The 22543-nt window shown below is 33.2% G+C and overlaps 1 protein-coding gene across 1 annotated transcript in view; it reads left to right on the top strand.

Moving 5' to 3' along the window:
* LOC113515108 (5-hydroxytryptamine receptor 1A-alpha) overlaps positions 1 to 21953 on the top strand; it is a 43591-nt gene extending 21638 nt beyond the window's left edge. Inside the window, exon 2 of the mRNA XM_026899254.3 lies at positions 20426 to 21953. Within this exon, the coding sequence (XP_026755055.1) occupies positions 20426 to 21719 (1294 nt within the window). The 3' untranslated portion in view covers positions 21720 to 21953. The remainder of the gene's footprint in view (positions 1 to 20425) is intronic.
* Positions 21954 to 22543: the final 590 nt, after the last annotated feature.

Below are 22543 nucleotides of genomic sequence, written 5' to 3'. Positions count from 1 at the left end.
TGTAATAGTTAATATAATAGCGATAAATATCAATACCATGTGAAAGACATAGAAACATGTGAATATATCTTTCACATGGTATTGATTCACTAGAGGGAGACTTTGTACAAAAGTCGATTGCTTGGGTACCTCTGTCCCGTTCGTGTTTCTACCGTAAAGCAGTTGTGTTTGCACGGCTGTGTTTCGGTTTGAAGGGCGTGAATTTACAGGGTACAGAGGAATAACATCTATTTTCTCAGGAATGGCAACGCATGGGGGGTATCATGTCAGTCGTAAGTTAAATTATATATAATTATTAGAAGATATCTATTATCTTCTAATAATTATGATAGCGTTTATTTACATTAACAATATATTCTAGAACAATCTAGAAGAATAAAAAAACAAGTGTATAAATTATAATAACACATTTAATTTCCGTAAATACTCATATGGAGATTTTATTGTTTATATTTATTTCCTTTTATTATACGAGCAATCAATTGTAAATGGCAACAAAACGATTTAATGAAAATTATTATAGCGGAAATGTAAAATTAAAAATTCTATTATATACGGACATGAGCCAAGGCGGTTAATTAAAAAAAATGACCTGAAAAAGTGAAAGGAACCATTTAATATTAAGTTAGTGTAGCGTAAAAAAACGTTTTATATTACTTCATTATTATATTAACTGTCCATTGCTAAACATAGGCTTCCCCCAATACGGTGGTCTTATCAGTAGTTGCCACCCACAGGCAAGGACGGGGTGGCCTATCTATGCCGGGACTACACGGCGAAAATCCAAAACAAATATACAGGGTGAAATCAAATTTGTAAGCATTCTTTAAACGGTTCTACCATCAAGGTTATTAGTATTTTTTCATTCAAATTCAAATCCGTTTAATGTCAGACAACAAGATCTATTTTGCTAAAATTATGTAGTAAAAAAGTAGTAGTAAATAAAGTTATAATTTAATAAATTATATACCCGAGAGACATTCGGTCAGGGCGGCAACGAACCAGGAAATCATTGTTTTGTATTGTAATCATCGTCCTGAAGAAATGCCCTTTCACAGGTGCATGGACATGTGAATGTGAATGTGAGAAAGACTCTGTTTTCCGCGCTTAGCCTCTCATATGGCCCGTTGTGCGTGTGGGGTGCATGGACATACTCAGCTATAATTTTATGTCCTTCTTCTATTTTTAATTCATAAAATTTTGCTCTTACCACGTTGTTTAGCATGGGTAGATTCTTAGTTATTAATGTTGCTTACAATTTCATTTTAATACTGTGTAAGATTTTTTTTTTATATAACTTAGAATGGCAAACAAGCTGACGGCCCATATGATGTAAAGTGGTAACCGTCGCATATAGACATGAGCAGTACCCTTGCACATAACAGAGTATACTGTTTCGTCCGTGATACCCCCCATGCATTACCATTCCTGAGGACTCAGGTGTTATTCCTCTGTACCCTGTAAATTCACGCCATATCCCACCTTTCAAACCGAAACACAGCCATGCAAACACAACTGCTTCACAGTTGAAACACGAATGCGATAGAGGTACCCAAGCAATCGACTTTTGTACAAAGTCTCCCTCTGGTAATACATTTTTGATATCAATATCAAATCTAAGATTCCAAGGTCAGCAATCAATTAATGAGTTAAGTATTACTTAAGTGGATAACTTGCAGAGCCGAATAATACCCGGGAAGGTCGGATAGTTAAGTCTGCTAAGAAAAATAATAGAAGGAAAATGGGATCAGAAAATATGAACAGTATTTACCAATACAAACGCCTTTGTTAGGTAGATGTTTGTTTGAACGTGTTGAGATTATCCCAACAGATAATGTAATATTTTGAACTCTTTCCTGCTTATTTATATATACATATGGTTGAATTTTAGATTTTTATATTCTCTTGGCTATGTAGTCCTGGTATAGATTAGGCTACCAATTCCTTTAGCGTAGGTATTTTAGCGACTAAGGGAACTGGTCCAGAGTTGGGCAGCAGCGTCCCTCTTCAAACATCACCGGAGTCTAATTGCCGTTGCCAAATCGTTTACTAAGCGTGGTAACTACTAGCAAAACTCCGCTTATTCCTCACTGTTGTCCCGTCAGCGGGGAATGATAGATGAGAATGAAAAGGCAAGTTAGTTAGCCCATCGTGATGAATGTTTGAAATTCAGCACGATGGTTTCCAGGGGGACCACGGGGAGGTCGACCTGGTTGGGTATATTGCTAACATTAGGGCCCATCCCTTCCCTCCAGTCAGGTCATTTGGCCCATAGTAAACAATACACCGGCAATTAATCACGACGGTTTCCAGCTTGACACGACCACCGGTCCATTTTCCTTCGAGATGAAATTTAAACTGTTTTTAACCATTCCATATATGTTAATATAAACAAAGTAACATTGAACACATATAAAGGCCAAACGATTGCGTACACACAGGGCAGTGTGCATTTTGTATTCAGTACAGATTTTAATGTAATTCATTAATGCATACATTGCTATGTAGACAAATAGTGTACTTTGTTCAAATGACAACGGTTCGTTTTGAAAATTAAATACATAAGTGTATTGTATTGTTAGTTACTTGGATATAATGAAATCAGATTTTTTTTATGCAACTTAGAATGGCAAACAAGCTGACGGCCCACCTTATGGATAGTGGTAACCGTCGCCTATAGACATGAGCAGTACCATGGATATAACAGAGTATACTGTTGCGCCCATGATACCATGATACCCGGCATATCATCTCTTTCTTTCCCATGGGTGCGTAAGAAGCGACTAAGGAGGGCGAGGGAGGGCAGCAGTATCCCTCTTAAAACACATCCAAAGCCTATCTGTGGTTACCAATGCACTTGCCAAGCGTGATAACTACTAGCAAAACCTCCCAAGGGGAGGCTGATGTTCAACAGTGGACAGTTAAAAACTGATATAATGACGACTCGTATACGTCAAACTTCATTGTATCCAAGTAACAAACATTTACTAGAGGGAGACTTTGTACAAAAGTTGTTTGCTTGGGTACCTCTGTCGCATTCGTGTTTCTACCGTGAAGCAGTTGTGTTCGCATGGCTGTGTTTCGGTTTGAAGGGTGGGATATACATGAATTTACAGGGTACAGAGGAATAACATCTGAGTCCTCAGGAATGGCTAGGCATGGGGGGTATCATGGGCGTATAAAAAAAAAAAAATTATATTTGAAAAATAATATACTCTGTACGCTCTTCTCATATAGATTGTTTAACAGGGAACGTTAAAAGAAAAGCCATACACGCTACAATAAATAGCCCTAAGCCAACATTCAGGGAATCCCTACCCTTTCAAAGGTCATCGAACCACATAGCGAGAGCGTTATCACAGGAACGTATATGTGTGGAAATTTATAAAGATGTTTGTATGTTTAGATATATCTTGCTTGAGTATAAACATACAGGTATAAACACTCAAATATATAGATAGATAGAATATTTATTTAAATGGATGATTTTTTTTTAATGGATGATAATGGAATGATGACCCCACCTGTGCTATCGGTATACACTAGCAGGTCACCAATGACGAATGATTAGTGAAGATGAAAAGGCAGGTCAGTTAGCCCATCGTGAAGAATTTAACGATAAATTAGTCAAGATAGTTTCCAGGGGGAACCGCGTGCAGGTCGACCTGGTAGGGTCTATTGATAGCAATGGGGGCTAACCTCCCCATTACTAACAATCCCTTCCCCCTAATGTATGATATGAAATGGTAACCCCGCCATTTTTAAATGGATGATATTGAAATGGTACCAGTGATTGGTGATAGGTGAGGACGAAACCAGGTTAGTTGGCCCATTGTGACGAATTTAAAAAGAATTAACTACGGTGGTTTCCAGGGGAAATGGTGTGGAGGTCGACCTCGACGAATAGAGTTAGCAAGGGGATAGTGCGAACTCATTATTAACAATCCCTTTTCCCCCAAATATATAGATCTTGATAATGTGATTGATCATGCTTAAATGGCAGAAAATTGGTATATAAATAGATGTAATCTACATTATATCCCTATATTGAGGGGTTGTTATTTAAGATGTTAGTTCCCATTGCTAGTAGAACGCTCTATCAGGTCGAATTTTATGTGGTCACTCCTAGAAACTGTCGTCTTTATTTCTTATCTAATTTATAATTTTGGGTCACCTGGCCTATATTCATTCTTCCAGTGAACTGACCTGCTTTCATCCCCATCACTTCATCTTCCACTGGTGCCTCACCATTGTATACCGTTAGCATAAACAGGTGCATCATTCCCTTTTCATCCATTAAAAAATATAAAACTATTTTTTTTAATTAATTTTTTAATTTAATTTTAATTTAATTTTTAATTTAAATTAATTTTATTTTTTTAATTTTATTAATTTACATGCCTACAACTACGAGATATAGCTAGGTTTCTATAAACGTAATTTAGATTTGTAATTAATAATATATAACGTATAATATGACATGTTTAAAACAAATTGGGTAAAACAAATTGGACTTTGTTCTCGTACGATTGTGTAACTGGAGTTGAAAGATTTGTTTTAATTAAAAAGAATAAATAGATTGAAGTTTGTATAACGATTTGTTTGGGCTCATTTGGTTACGGGGGCAATGACATTCGGGTTACAGAGTATAGAGGATTCTAACTTTGATTATTTCGAATGTTCCGAAATTCGAGAAGTTTCGTCTTACTGTTCCCCACTAGGTACAGAAAATTACAATGAACTGTTTATTTTGTTTGTTTTAGTTGGTAAGGTTATTGTGCCTCTTTATTGTTATGTTAGGTAACTTATTTCTTTTTCATAATAGAACAGCGACTTCAAACGTGATAAATTTATATGGGGACAATAGGAGAATAAACTACATGGAATGTTAAAAGGATTATGCAATCCGTTCAGAATTGGCGATGACATAATAATATCTAGAATTGTAAGTAATTGACTTTTGTATCACATTTTAATGATCGATAAAGTAAAAATAAATATTTACAAAAAAAATACATGAGAACAGAGAACCTTCATTGTCGTTTTTTAAATCATACATACATACATACATATCTGTCACGCCTGTCTCCCATTAGGGTAGGCAGAAACAATAGAACGCCAAATGCTTCGATTCAAACAAACCTCCGTTTTTTAAATCAATTGAGTAAAATCTCGATATAAGATTGCCACCATAATTACATAATAATTTTACGAAAAAAAATCAGACGAATTGACAACTATCGTTTTGGAAGTCTTAAAAAGCAACTTAGATGATCCTTTGACCATAGATCACTGACAATAGCTCACCCGAGCTAATACCAAAATCGAGGCCACTGCCGATAACTTATGTAAACTCACTTATTGTTGAACACAATACCGATTCTATTATTACCCGATTACGCAAAGGTACCTACAGATAAATAGTTTGGAAAAAAATAGTAATAATTTATAATCGGTTAATTTTCACCTACTTATCGAGAAAGGTAAAAAAAATAATCCGGTTTTCTGTCGCGGCGGATCTTATTAGCCCAGTTTCAACTCCGGGGGCAACAAACCCCGGGTCTCTGGAACTATGCCTTGCTAAAAAGTGAGGTGTGGGTTTTTGGTGAGTTGATGGACTCCTCTCTTCAGAAATAAAAGATTTTTATATTAATAAATACTAATATAGCTACATATTTTAAATTACTAGATTTTATAATATTATACATATATATAAAAAATGCCATCTAGTAACATAGATGATATAGAGATGCTCTTTGAGTTCTGCAAACTTGACAGTTTAAGAAATTTAATTCTTGCAGACGAATAGAGGTACGAATGTGGTATTATTATTGGATTGGCCCTTATATTCATGAATAGTAATTCTATAGTCATTTGTAGCGTTGAGTCACAGATAATGTGCTAAATAGAGTCTGTACAGTGCATTTTGTGAAATTCTAAAGTTATTCATGCTTATGTACAACGGTTACCGCAATGTTGTGGCAATAAGTCGTTTTTATAAAAAAAAATATGCACTTTGATCTTGGTCATATACTTGTGACGTGTTACTTACTATAAGAAAAAGTTGAGCATCTGGACTTTATCTAACTAACGGTCTATGTTGATACAAGGTCGGAATATAATAAACGACTCAGCCTCACTCTTGTTTACATTTTAGTAACACTACTATATTTTTTTTAATGGGTGAAGATGGAATGGTAACCCCGCCTGCGCTATCGGTATACGCTGGCAGGGTACCAGTGAGAGATGACAGATGATATTTGCCCATAGTGACCAATCGAACAAGAAGTAACCACTATGGTTTGCAGTAGGAACCACGTAGAGATCGACGTTTATCAGGTTCGGAGGCTACCAGTAGTTGCCATGTTTGGCAGGCGGATTGGCAACCGCAGTTAGGCTTTAGTGATATTTTAAAAGGGAGCATACGGCGAGACGATGTCTATACACGGGAGATATTTAGGAAAAAATATATATTGAATGGTGTTAACAAGAAATCTTAATACACCATCTGTAAAAGGTCAGTTTTTATTTATTTTGATGTTTGTATTTATTTATTTAACTAGTTTTCCTACTTTTAAAATCCACGTGTAAGAAGTAGTGAGCAAAAAAACTAGTAAATAATAAATATTTATACATTTATCGTTTATATTACATTAGGTATATGTATTTAACAGCGAAGTCCAAAGATTTCTTTGGACGATAGTGTTGAAGTACATTGAACTGGACATTGAAGAGTGCAGTGATTCACTATCAGAACACGAGTACGTCTGTCTGATCGTTTGTAATGATAACAAACAAATGAGTAAGTAATCTTTCCTAAAATCTCTCGTGAATCGTATCAAATTCTTTTCCTCTTATTCATATGTTTAGTAACATGGATTGTTATTGAAATATTCTCATTAATAATTCATCATCATTTTCTTCCTTCTTTGCCTTCCCCATAAGGGGAGTTTTGTCAGTAGTTGCCACGCTTGATACAGTCTTCTACTATTTTGTTCCCTTAGTCGCCTCTTACGAAACTCACGGGAAAGGAAGGGGTGGCCTATTCTACGGGACCATACGGGATCATTGATAATTATAAATGTGGAAATTATCTTTGTTGCCGTTTTGCAGTTTAAGTTCACATACCATATATTTCTATGTAAACATTAAAAAATATTGTATGTGCTTATTACAATAGTATACTTGTACAACAGTGAACGTAAGTTGTCGTATAGTAAAACTCGTCAGTCAGTCGTCATGATCACAGGTGCCGCCATTTTCCGTTTACGTACGTTGTTCCTGTGTCAAAACGGTAATGCACGTCATACAGACAATTTATGTGCGCAAAGGTCGTCAAGTTCAGAAAGGTACTTTACTATGAACGAAGGGACTGTATTTTTATTGCAGAAACGGATATGTATTTATTGCTTATTTCACGCGGCTTTACTCGTGCCAGTATACATGTAAAGTATCTTACGTGTTACGTGTAAGTTAGTATATTTACTCTAGTAGCAAATTTTATCCAAATTCGTTCAGCTGTTTAAGCAGGATAGATTAATACACATGCAAATATTTTTTACAAACGTTTACATTTATAATATTAGTATTATATAATTGTGCTAATTATGATATTTTTTATTTTTATTATGGGTTTATAGCTTTAATATCATGTAAAAAGTGGTATAAAAATTTGTAAAAAAACCAAACGTAGTTGCCCGAATTAAAAAAAATTACACGGAACTAACTTTGAAGTTAACACTATTTACAAAAAGAATTATAAAAATCGGTTCCAAATTGACAAAATTCGAATAAAATATATATAAAATATACACAAATAAATAAAGTAAACATAAATTATACGAAGTCATCACTTAACAACAGATTGAACATTCAAAGTTGACAAGTAATGATTAATTTTACATACATACAAAAGAAATGACGTAAAACATTTTACGTATTTGGGATACTTAAGATTACTTATTTAAAATACACAGTGTAAGAACTTACCTATTATTTATTATAAATATTATAATAAATAAAAATAACATGAAGAATGGGCACGAAATAATATTTTTTAGTTAATTAATAATTAAATCGATAGTAGATTAGTATAAAAATCATTTTCATCAAGAATTTTCCAAATCAGTTTAGAACTAATGCAGTTATGAGGTAATAAACATAAAAAAATTCAATCGAATTGAGAACCTCCTTTTTTTTAAAGTCGGTTGAAAACGATGTAAGTTGGCACTTAAAAAAGTACCTATTTACGATTAATATAACTAATTATATACTTAAGAAAGTTTATCGATGTTTGTTATTGAATAATGTATTAATAAACGGATTTGGACGAACTTTGGCACAGAGATAATATTTTTTTTTAATGAAAGTAAACTGGATATGCAGTCGTAACACTTTAAATTTTAGGAATGGAAACATGAGTGTTTTGTTAAACTAGCTATTTGCTTTGGCTTCGCACGGGTAGTAGGACATATATGCTTACATTTTTTGCATCAGTTTATTGTTGTTGTTGCATCAGATGGGTTAAAATCGAACCTATCTTTAAAAGATAAGCATATGTCTATCTTTAAAGGATAGCTTTGCAGGCTTTATATATAGTTATATATAGTTTTGTTATATCTCAAACGCATTAGGCATCGTTTTCTACTTAATTTCCTTCCTACGTCTTGAACAATTATCGTCATATTTTAACAAATTAATACAAAACAATATTAAACTATACGTGTAAACCTTCCTCTTGAATCACTATATCTACGGATGAAAATTGTATTGAGATTCATTGCGCAGTTAAAAAGATTTAAACGTACAGACGGCGGGAAGTTACTTTGTTTTATATTATGTACAGATAATATTAGTATATTAGAGTAAAGAGTATATTTGTTTGTAAGTTTATTTGTTTAATCATAATAAACTTACTACGGTTATGCAAATAGTAACTAGTCGATTCCGTCGATTATTATCGTATGTAATATTAACTATAGGTATTTAACAACATTGCTGTGAGGTCAACGTTCGAGAAAAAGTAGAGATGATGTTAAATTTTTAGGGTACCGTACATAAAAGGTACAAAGGGGCTTCTTTATCCTCCTTATGGTCGACTTTGTCCGTCCGTCTGTCATAGCGCTATATTTTTGCAACTATAAATACTATCGATTTGAAATTGGGAACAGTTTTTGGGAATATTTAATTTTTTTTTTTATGCAAGGGTATCCAAAAGATGTACTCAAAATTTGAAAATGGAGGTAATAGTTCAAGTGGTGGATATAATGAGAAAGGGCTTCATTTGTGTATTTTAAATTGCTTAATTTTTGACTTACGATCGAAAATCTGAGAAAAATATATACTTTCCCCACCTCCTTTTTTCCAATGATTGTGAAGGAAAAATCTGAAATAATTACAGATTATAAAGGTGCTTATATACTTAAGAACATTACAGGAAAAATAAAATAATCTTTCTAACTATTAATGTTTTTGAGTAATTATCAAAAAATTTCCAAAAACAAATTTAGTTATGACGCCCAGTTTTTTACCAAAGTTATGACCGTACATAAGAAATTACAATTTGAAATAATAATAAAGACTACTATATATTTGTGATGTTTATTTCGCAAAGAAAAAGCAGTGGAGGTTCTTTTATTTCTTATCTATTTATGTACAGAGTCCTCAGCGTACGATTTGAACTTCGTACCTGACCGTTTTTTTTTAAATCTAACATGTGAATCTTCGCGTATGTACCAGTAAGTTTAGTGAGCACGTTTTCTAGTACACAACTAGATGCCCACTCTGCTGTTACAGAACCAGTTTAGAATCTTGCAAAGAAACTGTTCACTCTCTCTCTATTAAAGAACATTTTCAAAGACAAATTAAATTATTCACAATTGTTTAAATTAAAAAACACATAAAAGTATATTGTAACAAACATGCGCTTTCTACGGGCGAAAGTTTTAAACGTCATATGATATATATGTTTTTAGATATGTTTTTACATTGCATAATTCAGTGTCAAAGTTTGACAGGACTGTTTTTTTTTCTTTTGTTTGATTGTATTCAGATCCGAGACTCGACTTCTTTGATGTCAATCAAAGATTAAAAAAAAAAATAGAATCGAGTATCAGTTACGTAAAACTTAGTTTCAAGGTCGGTTATGTATTTTTACTCCCTAATTTATATACATACAATAGTTTTATAATAATAGTAGCATTATTAGGCATTATGTTTTTTTTTTCTTTATTGGCCATATTGTACCAAAAATATATGGTACATAATTTAAGATTTTGTTTCACAAAAAATACCGATTTCAATCATGGCTAAACCATTTATTTGAATATAAAAACTGAATTACTGAGCTGATTTTCATAAAATTTCTATTTTGATTAAATTATAAACTAGATAATAATTAAATACAATATAGTTTTTTTATGAAAAAATACTCTATAATCAGATGGTATGCCACTGTAAGAAAAATATATGCAATGTTTTATGCTAATGCATTAAATATTGTAATCCTGGTGTAATTTTTTTTTTTACTATATTTGGTTACCATACACGTGGTAAAAAATGATGCTGATAAGAATGGTATCATTAACAGCCTATTTTAACTTCTCATTAGCCACAATAATGGCACATTAGCTCCTATTTAGACGATCGTACGTCAATTCTACAACCTTATTGGTTCATCTTTAATAGTAATCGTAGCATTAATGCATTGAAATCGATATTGTCTTTGATTTATTGGCTGTATCTAATCTATTGTGAGCGTAGAAAAAAACTATAGACTATTCTTAATCTATGATTGTGAGAGCTTAAAATTCCAAATGCGAACCGGGATTCTTTTTTAAAATTTTTAAAATCTTATGGAATAGACGTGGAATAACAACGAATGAATTGCTTTATTATACGATGCAGTGTTTTATTTATAATTTACAAAATTAGTTATTATACTTTGATCATTTCTCTATAAATGCATCGACCTGAATTGTCTCGACGCTTCGACCAGGTTACATCGGCCGTGGTCTCGAGTAGACTAACGTAGCGATGTTATATCTTCGCTTCTGAGGCAGTAGTTTTTTCTTCTACCCACTCTTTATTTCACATCACACAAATTATGCCCCTATACTGAGGGTTTCTGCACATAACACAGTGTCTTTATTCGATGCATTTTTTATAATATGACAGTGGTATGTCAGTCTACTCGTGATCACGGCTGATGTAACCTGATTGAAACATGGAGATAGTTCAGGTTAATTATCATAGTTCGCTTAAATGATCGCATTAATTCTCGTCTCGTATAAACCATAAAGCATGTCTAAAAGTTAATAATGCATCAAGTTGCTTAAACAAGACACTTCAGAAAGGTAATTGTAGATAAAAGCTGATTTCACTCCAATATTCTAATGTAGCCGTGGGGTCCCGACATAGAATGGGCCACGCCTTCCTTTTCCTTAGGTGTCGTAAGACATGACTTAGGAACGTAATGCTTAAGGAATGGACAGCAGCGTTCCTCTTAAAACATCGATAAGGCCAGGCTGCAGTTGCCAACCCGCTTGCCAAGCATGGCAACTTATGGAAAATCCCCAAATAAGTATACCTATGTTCAACAGTGGACAGTTAACGACTGTATCATCATCATCATCATGTTCTATTCTAACTTTAAACCTTCTACAGTTAAAAATATATCATCCAATATAGCTTGTAGCTGTTTGTATGCTGTATTGTCTCTTATCCTATTGCGACTTGGCGTTGTGAGTTTCTCCTAGGTTATTTTGACGATGTATTTATTATGACGTCGCACAGTATGACGGTGGGTCGTTGTCAAACTGTCTCATTAGTACACCATTATTTTCATTCATACCCAGTAGGTAATAGTCCAACAAACAAGCACTTATAACTCCATATATTAAATATGTGATTATATATAGTATTACCAGAGGGAGACTTTGTACAAAAGTCGATTGCTTGGGTACCTCTGTCCCATTCGTGTTTCAACCGTGAAGCAGTTGTGTTTGCATGGCTGTGTTTCGGTTTGAAGGGTGGGATATGGCGTGAATTTACAGGGTACATAGGAATAACATCTGAGTCCTCAGGAATGGCAACGCATGGGGGGTTTCATGGGCGAAATAGTATACTCTGTTATGTCCATGGTACTGCTCATGTCTATAGGCGACGGTTACCATTTTCTATCAGGTGGGCCGTCAGCTTGTTTGCCATTCTAAGTTATTAAAAATAAAAAAAATAAAATATTGGGAGATTTATCCGTATATTTATACTGGTTATATCCCGTGTCTTCGCACACGTGTACCAGTATATAAAATATCCTATATTTTAAGTTAGGATATAACCTATCCATGTTCTAAATTTTATTCAAATCTGTTTAAAAGTTTCTGCGTGAAATAGCATCAAACATCCATCACACTCACAAACGTTTGCGAATTTTAAGCGTTATTTTTTTTTATATTATTATATCAGGATAGTTATATCCACTGCTGAACGTAGGTCTTATCCATAAGGGGAGTTTTGCAAGACGATTGGCAACTGCAGTTAGTCTTTGTTTGTAACTTTTACTCATTTAAAAAAAATCTATCTACTTATTCTGTCTTATTAGAGGCTTGAACTAGGTGAATAGGTAATTTGTATAATCAATTTCCAAAAAAAAGATATGCATATGGTTTTTACGTTTACATCCTTACTTCCCTTGATTGGATTTGGGAGATATAAAAGCAATTTGTTAATTGTTAAAACAAAGGAATATTTAATGTAAGGAGATGATAAGTAAAGGCATTGTAAAATGTTAACGGGATCAAAGAACGGAATATTAATAACGGTATTTTATATTTCTATATCTACAAAGTCGATTTATTTTCAACAGGCTTTAAAAAAAAGGAACCTCCTTTTTTTAGTCGGTATAAATTCGGTCGTTTTCTTTTTTACGTTTGTCACCTCATAACTTCGTCAGTTCTAAACCAATTTGGAAAATTATTTGTTTTTATCTAAAAGGATATGTTGACAAATTTGTCTCGTAGAAATAGTATCAAAATCGGTTCAGCAGTTTAGTTTTAAATCAGAATAACTGGTTTTGCCACAATTGAAGTCGGTTTTTTTGTGGGACAGAATTATTCATTATTAGTTGAAAAATCGAATAAATTTAATAATGGTAGGTACTTTTTTATATTTTTCTATACATAAACTTGATTTGTTTTATTTCTCTTTGTTTGTTTTGTTTTATTTCTAATTGACTTGATTATTACTTAATTTAAAATTCGAAAAAATAGAATATTCCAGTTCTCAATTTAGTTTTTTCAAAAATCTAAATTAGAACGAAGCTAAAATTTTATTTTAAAATGGAATATGGCCAGTTTTTATTTTAAACTTTAACCTTAGATTAAAAACTTTTTTATCACACAAATTGTCGTTTTAATTATTGATGTTATAATATTTTCAGACTTTGATACCCTGATAAGAGAACGAGTTTAAATGAACATTTAATACTTTTTGACTTTTTTTAAAAATCGATGTTCTATCTAGATGAATCTAATAAATAAGTAAATTTCAGTAGACAGACGAGTACTGCATAGGGCGTTTTAGCCCCAAACTATGCAGAGCTTACGCTATGGATACTAGATAACTGAAAAACATAATTTTTTTTAATATGCACATATTATATTTAGAAAACACCCAGATCAATAGAGACAGGTATACTCATGAATATGAATGTTTGTATTGTGCGAGAATCGAACTTGTGATCAACGGAAGATGAAGTACCGTGATCAATATGATCTAGACTTCAACCTATAATTTTGAAATAACATCATACAGTCTAGAATCTAGATAAAATGATAATCTAAATGCGGATGTGCCTTCAACGGAAAATACCTAGATTCCCACTAATGTTGTCATGCAACTGTAGCTATTAATTGTTGTGTTTTTGTTTTGTTTATTCTTAATTCTATTGTTTAATAGATTCATTATGCAAAAGGAATCGAATTGTTACTAACTTGTCCACTTTGTTCCGCATAACTAACTGTGAGTTCAACAACCTTGATTGTAAAAATAAAATGTGCAGTGTTTTTAATATACGTTTTGATAACGGAATGAAATATTTCTTTTTATTAGGTCAATATTTGTTAAACAATTTTAACATATCTTTTTAACGAACTTGGACATTTAAAAATAGAATACAAAAGAAAAATATCTAAGCTAATATTATAAAGAGAAGAATTTTTGTTTGTAATGGATAAACTCAAAAAAAAAATCTTCCAATTTTAAAAATTCTTTCGTCTACAGAAAGCTACATTATCAGTGAGTACAGAGTATTTTATTTATAAAAAAATAGAGACAGCTATAGTAATTGCAACTAACTATCTGTGCAAAGCCAGGCAGGTTGTTAGTAATATAAATATAGAAAAGTCTGGTTATTACGGGCCAAATTTACGTATGAAATAAATGTATGTGTGGTGACGGAGTATACCTGATGACAACTATTTAGTTATTTTATCTATTGCAAAAAATGTTATACATGTATAAATCATTAGATCTATTTTTATACTTAGATAATAAAGGTAACCCAGTAAACACACAAAAAATCTGCAAATGTAATAACACCTTTATTACTAATAGTTTTTATGGTAATAAAAGCCTCTTCCCTTTCAAATTTAGTATCGTGAATAGGCTTTGACATAGTAAACAATCTCAAGTACGTTTAGAACGACTAATACCTACCTACATTTGACTACGAACATAACATAAATTACGAATCGTGAGAGCATAGATAAAGAATAATGTCTTTCAAAAAAGTTTCTATATATTTTCATAAGTTGTTTTTATTCGTAGTTTTTTTTTTATTCTGTCTAATAACAAGTAGGTATGACATTCTAAATTTAAAAGATGACTTTAATATTCCTTTTATTTTTAGTAATCTCCAAAATTTAGCATTCTATTTATGAAATGAAATAAGTAGGTAATGTTATTTTTAATACTCAAAAGTGGAATATTATATGTTCCTTTCATTTTTATTATTATATGTAAATTTGTTTTTAGTTATTATATTATAGAAAATATTACAGATGTCTAATTTTAGAGATAAGTAATAAAACAGTACAATACATCCAAGTAATGCTGATTAGAGTATTACGAACCGGATTTAATTAAAATACAAATCATAAGCATAAAACTGGTTTGAAAATGTGATAGATAGCAAAGAGTATATAAGGGTATCCCCGGCCTTGAAGATAATTTATATATATAAATATAATTATGACAATGTTATTGAGCAATTTCAATTGATATATAAACATTAAATATAACTTTAATCCTATCAAAGCTGAAACACGTAACATATGTATATTTTTGTGGGTTTTTTTATGCAAACAATTTCTATAAATAGGTAGTAGGACATTGAAAGACAATGTATAAAAATGGATTCTTGCATAATTATAGCCTTCGTTATGTACAAAATAAGATTTGTTTACATTTGTATTTTTCCATATTAATCTGTTAATTAATTTTATATTTATTGAAACTATCACTAGTATTCACCTACGATCTAATTTTATAATTAAAATCGATTCAGCTATTAAACCGTAACACCCAGACAGACATGTGATATCACAGCAAATATACATCGGTTTCAATGATTATTTTAGAACAAAATTTTTAATTATTCCTTAAAAAGATAAACTTTGGTTTTTTCAATGTACATTACAAAGTCGATACAAGTAAATATTTCCAAATTGTTTCTATGCATTGATAATTCGCTATGCCTTTGAATATAATTCCGTATGAAATTTCTACTATTATTATGTGCTACTCATTTTTGGCGTCATTGGCTGAGTTATAGTGATATGTCTCAGGTACTAACTATGTTTATAACGATATAATTTTCTATGCATATACCTACTGAATGTTGGCAGATTTATGGCAACAGAGAAATTAAAAAGAAAATTTAAAAAAATTATAATGATAATATAATCATAATTATATAATATGTAAAACATATTATACGATCGACTATGATTATGTATAAGAAAAATTAAATTCTTGAGAATTAAATATTATAAACTAATTAAGTAATTATAATTTAAATTATTTATAGACTAGTTTTGCCCTTTTTCTTTTTCTAATTGAGAAAAAGTAAACATTCTCATATAACAGGTATTGATAATTATACAATCGTATTTATTTATTTACACTTTATTGGTGCAATAAAAATAATTAATACAGTTAATTTTAATGAGAAGTGACACAAAAGGCGGCCTTATCTCTAAGCAATCTCTTCTAGACAACCTTTGGGTAGAGGACATTGAGAAAAAAGACAAAGGGTAGTTGACGCACTGTTATATAGATACTAATATATACAAATATATTTATTAAATAAATGTAATTTAATAAATGGTTAACGTATAATATTGACCATTCCATAGTTTATATTATTTCGCATTGATATTTTTATTTGTTACATTTGATTGACGTAATTCGCCGTCCATCTGTTTCGCATACTCTCATTCTTTCAAGGTTCAGAAATTGGAATACTAACGATGCTTCCTGTACAGCTGCCCGTCCTCAAACTTTAGTATTTAAACTGTTCTCATTAAAGAAATATAAGTTTTATTATAATTAATTTAGAGAATAAAATCGGATGCCCATAACACTGGTCTTGGTGGTCAGAGGTATTCGTGGGCACACGTTATGGTCATATATGTCCTCGACACGGTTTCCAACAGTCGCCATTGTATTTTGTTTATGACTGATGGCAATTTGCTAACATTTAATGTCATTAACACTTACCTAATAAAAAATAATATAAAAGTAATAGACATCGGTTATTTAGTATCTATAGTACAAAGTCTGCTTATTTGGAAACCAGATGGCGGTGTGAAATATGTCCAATGTACTTACTTATAATTTATAAAAATTCAAATTATTTATTAATTAAAGTTAATTTATGAATATTTTCTTGGAAATTTATTTTTATTTTCTATTTTACGCTTATACAATACATTTCTTTACGTAGTTTATTTAAATAAAATTTCCTGGATATTGTTTATTTTTAAGCATTAAAATGTTAAGCTCAAACATAATGCTGTTATGATGAATATTTTGTATATTATTAAATAACAAATGTCTATAAATAATTTCTACTTGGAACTCTATATAACAGAATTGTTTAATTGTATGTGATAATCGATATGTAGTAGGTATTTACTATATTAGTTAGATGTCTTTCACTCGGTAAATTCCATCAACAATACAATGTAGATGCGACTCCAAAGTTCACCACTATTATACATAAATTAAATACTAAAACTGTGATTTAATAAATAATTCACATTAAAATGATAATAAAACAAGATCCTTGTGGTGGTCATCCATAAATTCATGGGAATTGCAAAAAATGATTCCGCCTACATTAGAAAAATGCATGAGCATTGTGCATACATGCTATTTTAAACACTTTATTTGGTTTTCAAATGCCAATCACTGATGCGTGAAGGTTGGAAAGCAATGTCGTATACGATATGCAAAGGCCACTGTTTATCATTATTTCTTATCCTGGAATATTCTGGACAATATTCACAAAGGTCGATATAAGTATCAGGCGGAGATCCGATACAAATAGACGGAGCGGCGAATGATAAAAACGCTAAAAAATAGCCTATTGGCTAATGAGATGTTTTATAGTACTGCATTTTCAAATGTTGAAATTTGTTTTTGGGGAGGATACAAACATTTAAAACGCTGGCATCGCACAGGCACTCCTCTCGTGTTGTAGGTAATCATGGGCGACGGTAGCCACTTCCTATCAGGTGGGCCATCTGCCCGTATGCCTTATATTATAAGGATAGTTAATTAAACTAAGAAAATCTAAAAGTATATTGTTTGTGTGATTGAAGCAATCACTTCCAATTACAAGATTAGAGCACGCTACGAGTATTTCGATAAATTAACTAGTTGTGTCGAAGCTTTTGTGGTAGGATACTCTGTCTAGCTATTATTGATCTACGAAGACAAAGACACTGAGTTAGATTTTCAGTCTGGTGCTTCACTTTCATGTAAATATTGTTAAAATTTTAATTGAAATTTAATTTGATTGAAAATAAAAGCAATAAGGGATTATTTATTCATAAGCTCATATGATGATTTATTTGTTTTATTTCAGCTGTAGATTTTGAATAGACGTTGTTACATTTCACATGTAATTATAAATACTTCAACATATGTATTTCTACTGTGAAGCAGTTGTGTTTGCATGGCTGTGTTTCGGTTTGAAGGGTGGGATATAGCGTGAATTTACTGGGTACAGAGGAATAACACCTGAGTCCTCAGGATTGGCAACGTATGGGGGATATCATGGGCGAAACACTATACTCTGTTATGTCCATGGTACTGCTCATGTCTATAGGCGACGGTTACCACTTTCCATCAGGTGGGCCGTCAGCTTATTTGCCATTCTAAGTTATATAAAAAAAAATCTTATTTGTTTATTATTGATTACATTCTAACCTGTCTTCACTTCTGATTTTATATTTATTTTCTCCTAGCTTTCAATCTACCCTTGAAAATGATGTAACGAGTGCCAAACAAGAAATTCTAGATCCGTGATTTTATAAAAAAAATCATTGATTCCTCGAATGTCTAGAATTAAACTTACATTTCTTATAGTGGGCATTGTAAACAAGTTTACGGAATATACTGGTGCACCCATGGTGGTATTTCCCATGTACACTCCTCGGAACTAAGGCGTTACGTCAACAAGCCATCTATTAACGGTAAAGACCGTCTTATCCATAAAAATGACAAATTCCAATAAACCTTAACTGTTGATGCGTTTTTTTTTTCTGTTTTCTTCTTTCGTTCACGTTAAATTCTTAATTTGAAAGAGAGTGACAAAATAGTCTAATAGGGTTATTTGAAACATTTGTCTTTATAATATGCCACGAAAAAATGTCTTTAAAATATAAGTTCAATTAATTGTGATTCCGAAAGTACTCGTAATGTTCTATTTATAAAGTATAAAAGTTTAAGAATATATTAAATTGTTTCATTCTTATGTAAAATAAATATAATTGTTAGTACAAATGTTTATATATATATATATATATATATATATATATATATATATATATATATATATATATATATATATATATATATATAGTATAATTAATAATTATATTATACCAATATAATAAAGCTTTATGTTGTTTTTGCTCAATGAATGCTCATTTTGACCGCATAATTAATTATATTGTGCGTTATGTTAAATATAATACATATTTATATATTAAATTATTAATGTTAAATTATAATTGACGAGGCCGTGGCATGTCAGTTTGTGTTGCTTTTGCGTCATTTCTCGTCGGAAGTGAATTTATTGTGTAAACAGATATTTACCTTATTTGAACAAGTTCCTCTAATCCGATGCGCAGTAGGTATTTTAGGTCGCAGGTTTATTCCATAGTGGACAAACGTGTTCAGCTCTCTAATTGCCTGAACCTGAAAGCCATGTCTGTTATACGGGTTAATTGAAGTGCAAAGAAATAAGGTTACACCTGACACATGGACAATTAGACTTGTAAATGTACTGTTTCACTTTATAAAATCACAGTGTTCTAGAATAGTGTAGACATAGGAAAATCCTACTCAGGTATAAGTAAAACAATTAACATAAGATCACGTCTGTACGATTATGACTCAATTACGACAGAAAATCACTGGCTAATTCTTCCGAAATTGTATGTATAATTGTATTATTATGCTGACCTTAATTTGTTTGTGGACAATACGTCCGTGTTTGACTTTATGACTGCATTGCAAAGTTTATCTGAAGCTTTTTTATAATCAAATCTATAATACTAGATTAGAAGATTCTTCTCTCAAAATTAGTAGATTTTTAAAGAAGTTAAACAAGTAAAACATAATAAAAAACATAAAATGTTTATCAAAAACACATTATTTTTTACACAAGTCTTTATTATAAAATTGCAAAACAAAATTAACTATTATTTAAATTTATTTTAAAGAAAACAAACTGAAATATGTCTAAAAGAAGAAAATGATTCAGATATTAACTGGGGAATATTTAACCTATTAGGTCACGATGTATATTTTCAATGTAAATGTATGTTTACTTAGGACGCGGTACGGAAAATGTTAGTAAACACAATGCCACTTGAACAAGATCGATTTCTCACCATCTTGCTCCTGTCTAATAACGAATATTAATTATTGACTAATCGAAGGTCACCTCAGAACCAAACTCAAAATATGCCTCCAGGAACGAAAATGCATATAAACAAGTTTGTTTATACAACCTTGTGATAGGTATCGCTTTTGTTCGAAAACGTTCAGGGACACTCTTGACGTATCAACATGAGCCCGTAAACATATTGGTACGAGCACATTACTTATGCGTATTTTCTTTTTGTTATAGGTTCGTCATCAACCTCTTAGCGACGAATTTGCTGACAACATCCCTGCTAGCGCCCGCACTGTTTGGCGAGCACACCGCAAGGGAGAACGCAGCTTCGTGGATGGAGGCAAGCGATGCCGCAGCATCCGCTTGCAGTCTAGCCGCTCTACTCGCTGTCATGTTGATCGCGTTGGACCAGCACCACGCTGTTACCGATCCTCTTCGTTGTCACACACGCCTGCTACAGCGGCGCCCGGCAGCTCTCTGCGCTGCTACGTGGCTGGCTGCAGCCAGCGCCGCCAGTATTCGCGCAGCGATCGCTGCTGTACGCCACTTTTATCCGCTAGAGCCTGTACTACAAGGAGTCGAGCTGGCATACTACGTCGTGTACTTAATTCTGGGAGTTATCGCGCCTGCAGCTATTGTTTGCGTCATGTATGCAAGAATTTACAGCGCAGCACGTTCTTCTGGACTACGAGCAAGAGCGCACGGAGCGAGCGCGCTACAACTCCACGAGCCACCAGCAAATTTGCCTGACTTGATTGAAGAAGGCGAGGGACTTACGCTCAGAATAGATGTTCCTGACGGATCTGATAATGCGAATCCTACAGATAGTGATCGCAAGTTTGGCCCATTCTTACTTCCACCTGAGCGTCCGCTGCGATGCCCATCTGTCGCCAGTCTACGTAATTCGCGAAAAGATGGGAAGTCGAATGAGGATTTGAGAAAAGGCTTACCTGCTGTCAGCTCAGCACCATCTTTAGCTGCACCGTTGCTAGCTGTACAGCCTCGTACGCCACAACCATCCACCAATGGATCGAGAATAACATCGATCCGATGTCGGATCTCAAATGCGTCGTTGTTCCGATACAGAGAGGAATCTCGCGCAGCCCGTGTTGGAATATTGACTGGTGCGTTAGTGATGCTGCATGTGCCGCATGCAGTGAGTGCGGTTATATCGGCTGCAGTGCCGGGACTTGCTAATAGTGCGCGTACACCCGCTCTCGCGTTACTACTCCTGTCGGCGGCAGCGTCCCCGTTCCTGTTTGCTCTGCGCTCACGACGAGTGCAGCGGGAGGCTCGTCGGCTCTTGCTTCCTGAGAAAAGTCCTTGGGAACGGGGGTCGGGAGCCGCGTCTGCGGCGGCGGTAGACGGGCAACGCGCCCGTGCCGCTCTAGAACTATTGCGTACTTTATCGCCGGGCAGTGGTGGGGGCGAAGCGCCAGCGCCGGGAAACGGCCAGGAGGCGGCCACCTGCCGAGGGTCGTTCAGCTCGGGTGGTAGCACGCAGCTGTCGTCAGCGTCGGACGAGTGACCGCCGCCCCCTCCCCGCGTGCTCAGCCACGCGCCCCGGGTGCACTTTGCCCCACGCCCCACCGCTGTACTCATCTGTGATACTAGGTTAAGCCGTACCGCGCTCAGCGCGACTGTTAGACTGATTTAGTATTAAGTTAATTTATTATTGTGTCCATGTACCTTTCCGCTGAGCGGACGAATTTTTATTACCTGAATATGAGTGTATAAGAATATTAAAAATCTTATCCAGTTATATACTATTTTTATTTTACACCAACGACCTAGTGACCCGAATAGAAATATAATTTGGCGTAAACCGCAATAGTACAGAACTAAAACGTTATATACCAAAAATATTGAAGGTTGAGACAAAATGGAGCAAGCATTTTATGAAAACGTTAAATTACGAAAAGTATATTTTGTAACTCCGCAAATACATTTACTCGTTTGACTCATTTGAAATGGCAGGCTGTTTAGTTAGGTAAAGTAATATACATGAATATGTTGAAATTGCCTGTCTTTAGATTACTCCAAGTTCTATTCACTCAATTAAATAATTTAAGAAGCGATATCTTTAACGTTGTACAAGATATACTGTACAGTATATCGCACTAATATAATAAAATTGTAAGTAAACGAAGTTTGTACATGGGAGATATTTAAGAAAAAAATGTATGAGGGGTCCTAATAAAAGACATTAATACATTTTTTGAAACAATATCTGTCTGTCTGTATGATTGTTCCAGTATTACGTAAAAATTACTGCTTCAAATAGGATGCAGTTTTCACAGTAGTATTCCTAAAGATTAAACTAAAAATATGATATATGTTTTATCCTGATAC

Source organism: Galleria mellonella, unplaced genomic scaffold (genome assembly GCF_026898425.1).
Source record: "Galleria mellonella isolate WM207_F2 unplaced genomic scaffold, CSIRO_AGI_GalMel_v1 utg312, whole genome shotgun sequence".
Lineage (NCBI taxonomy): Eukaryota > Metazoa > Arthropoda > Insecta > Lepidoptera > Pyralidae > Galleria > Galleria mellonella.
Note: the sequence above shows the minus strand (reverse complement) of the source record. Positions and strands in the feature narration are given on the sequence as shown.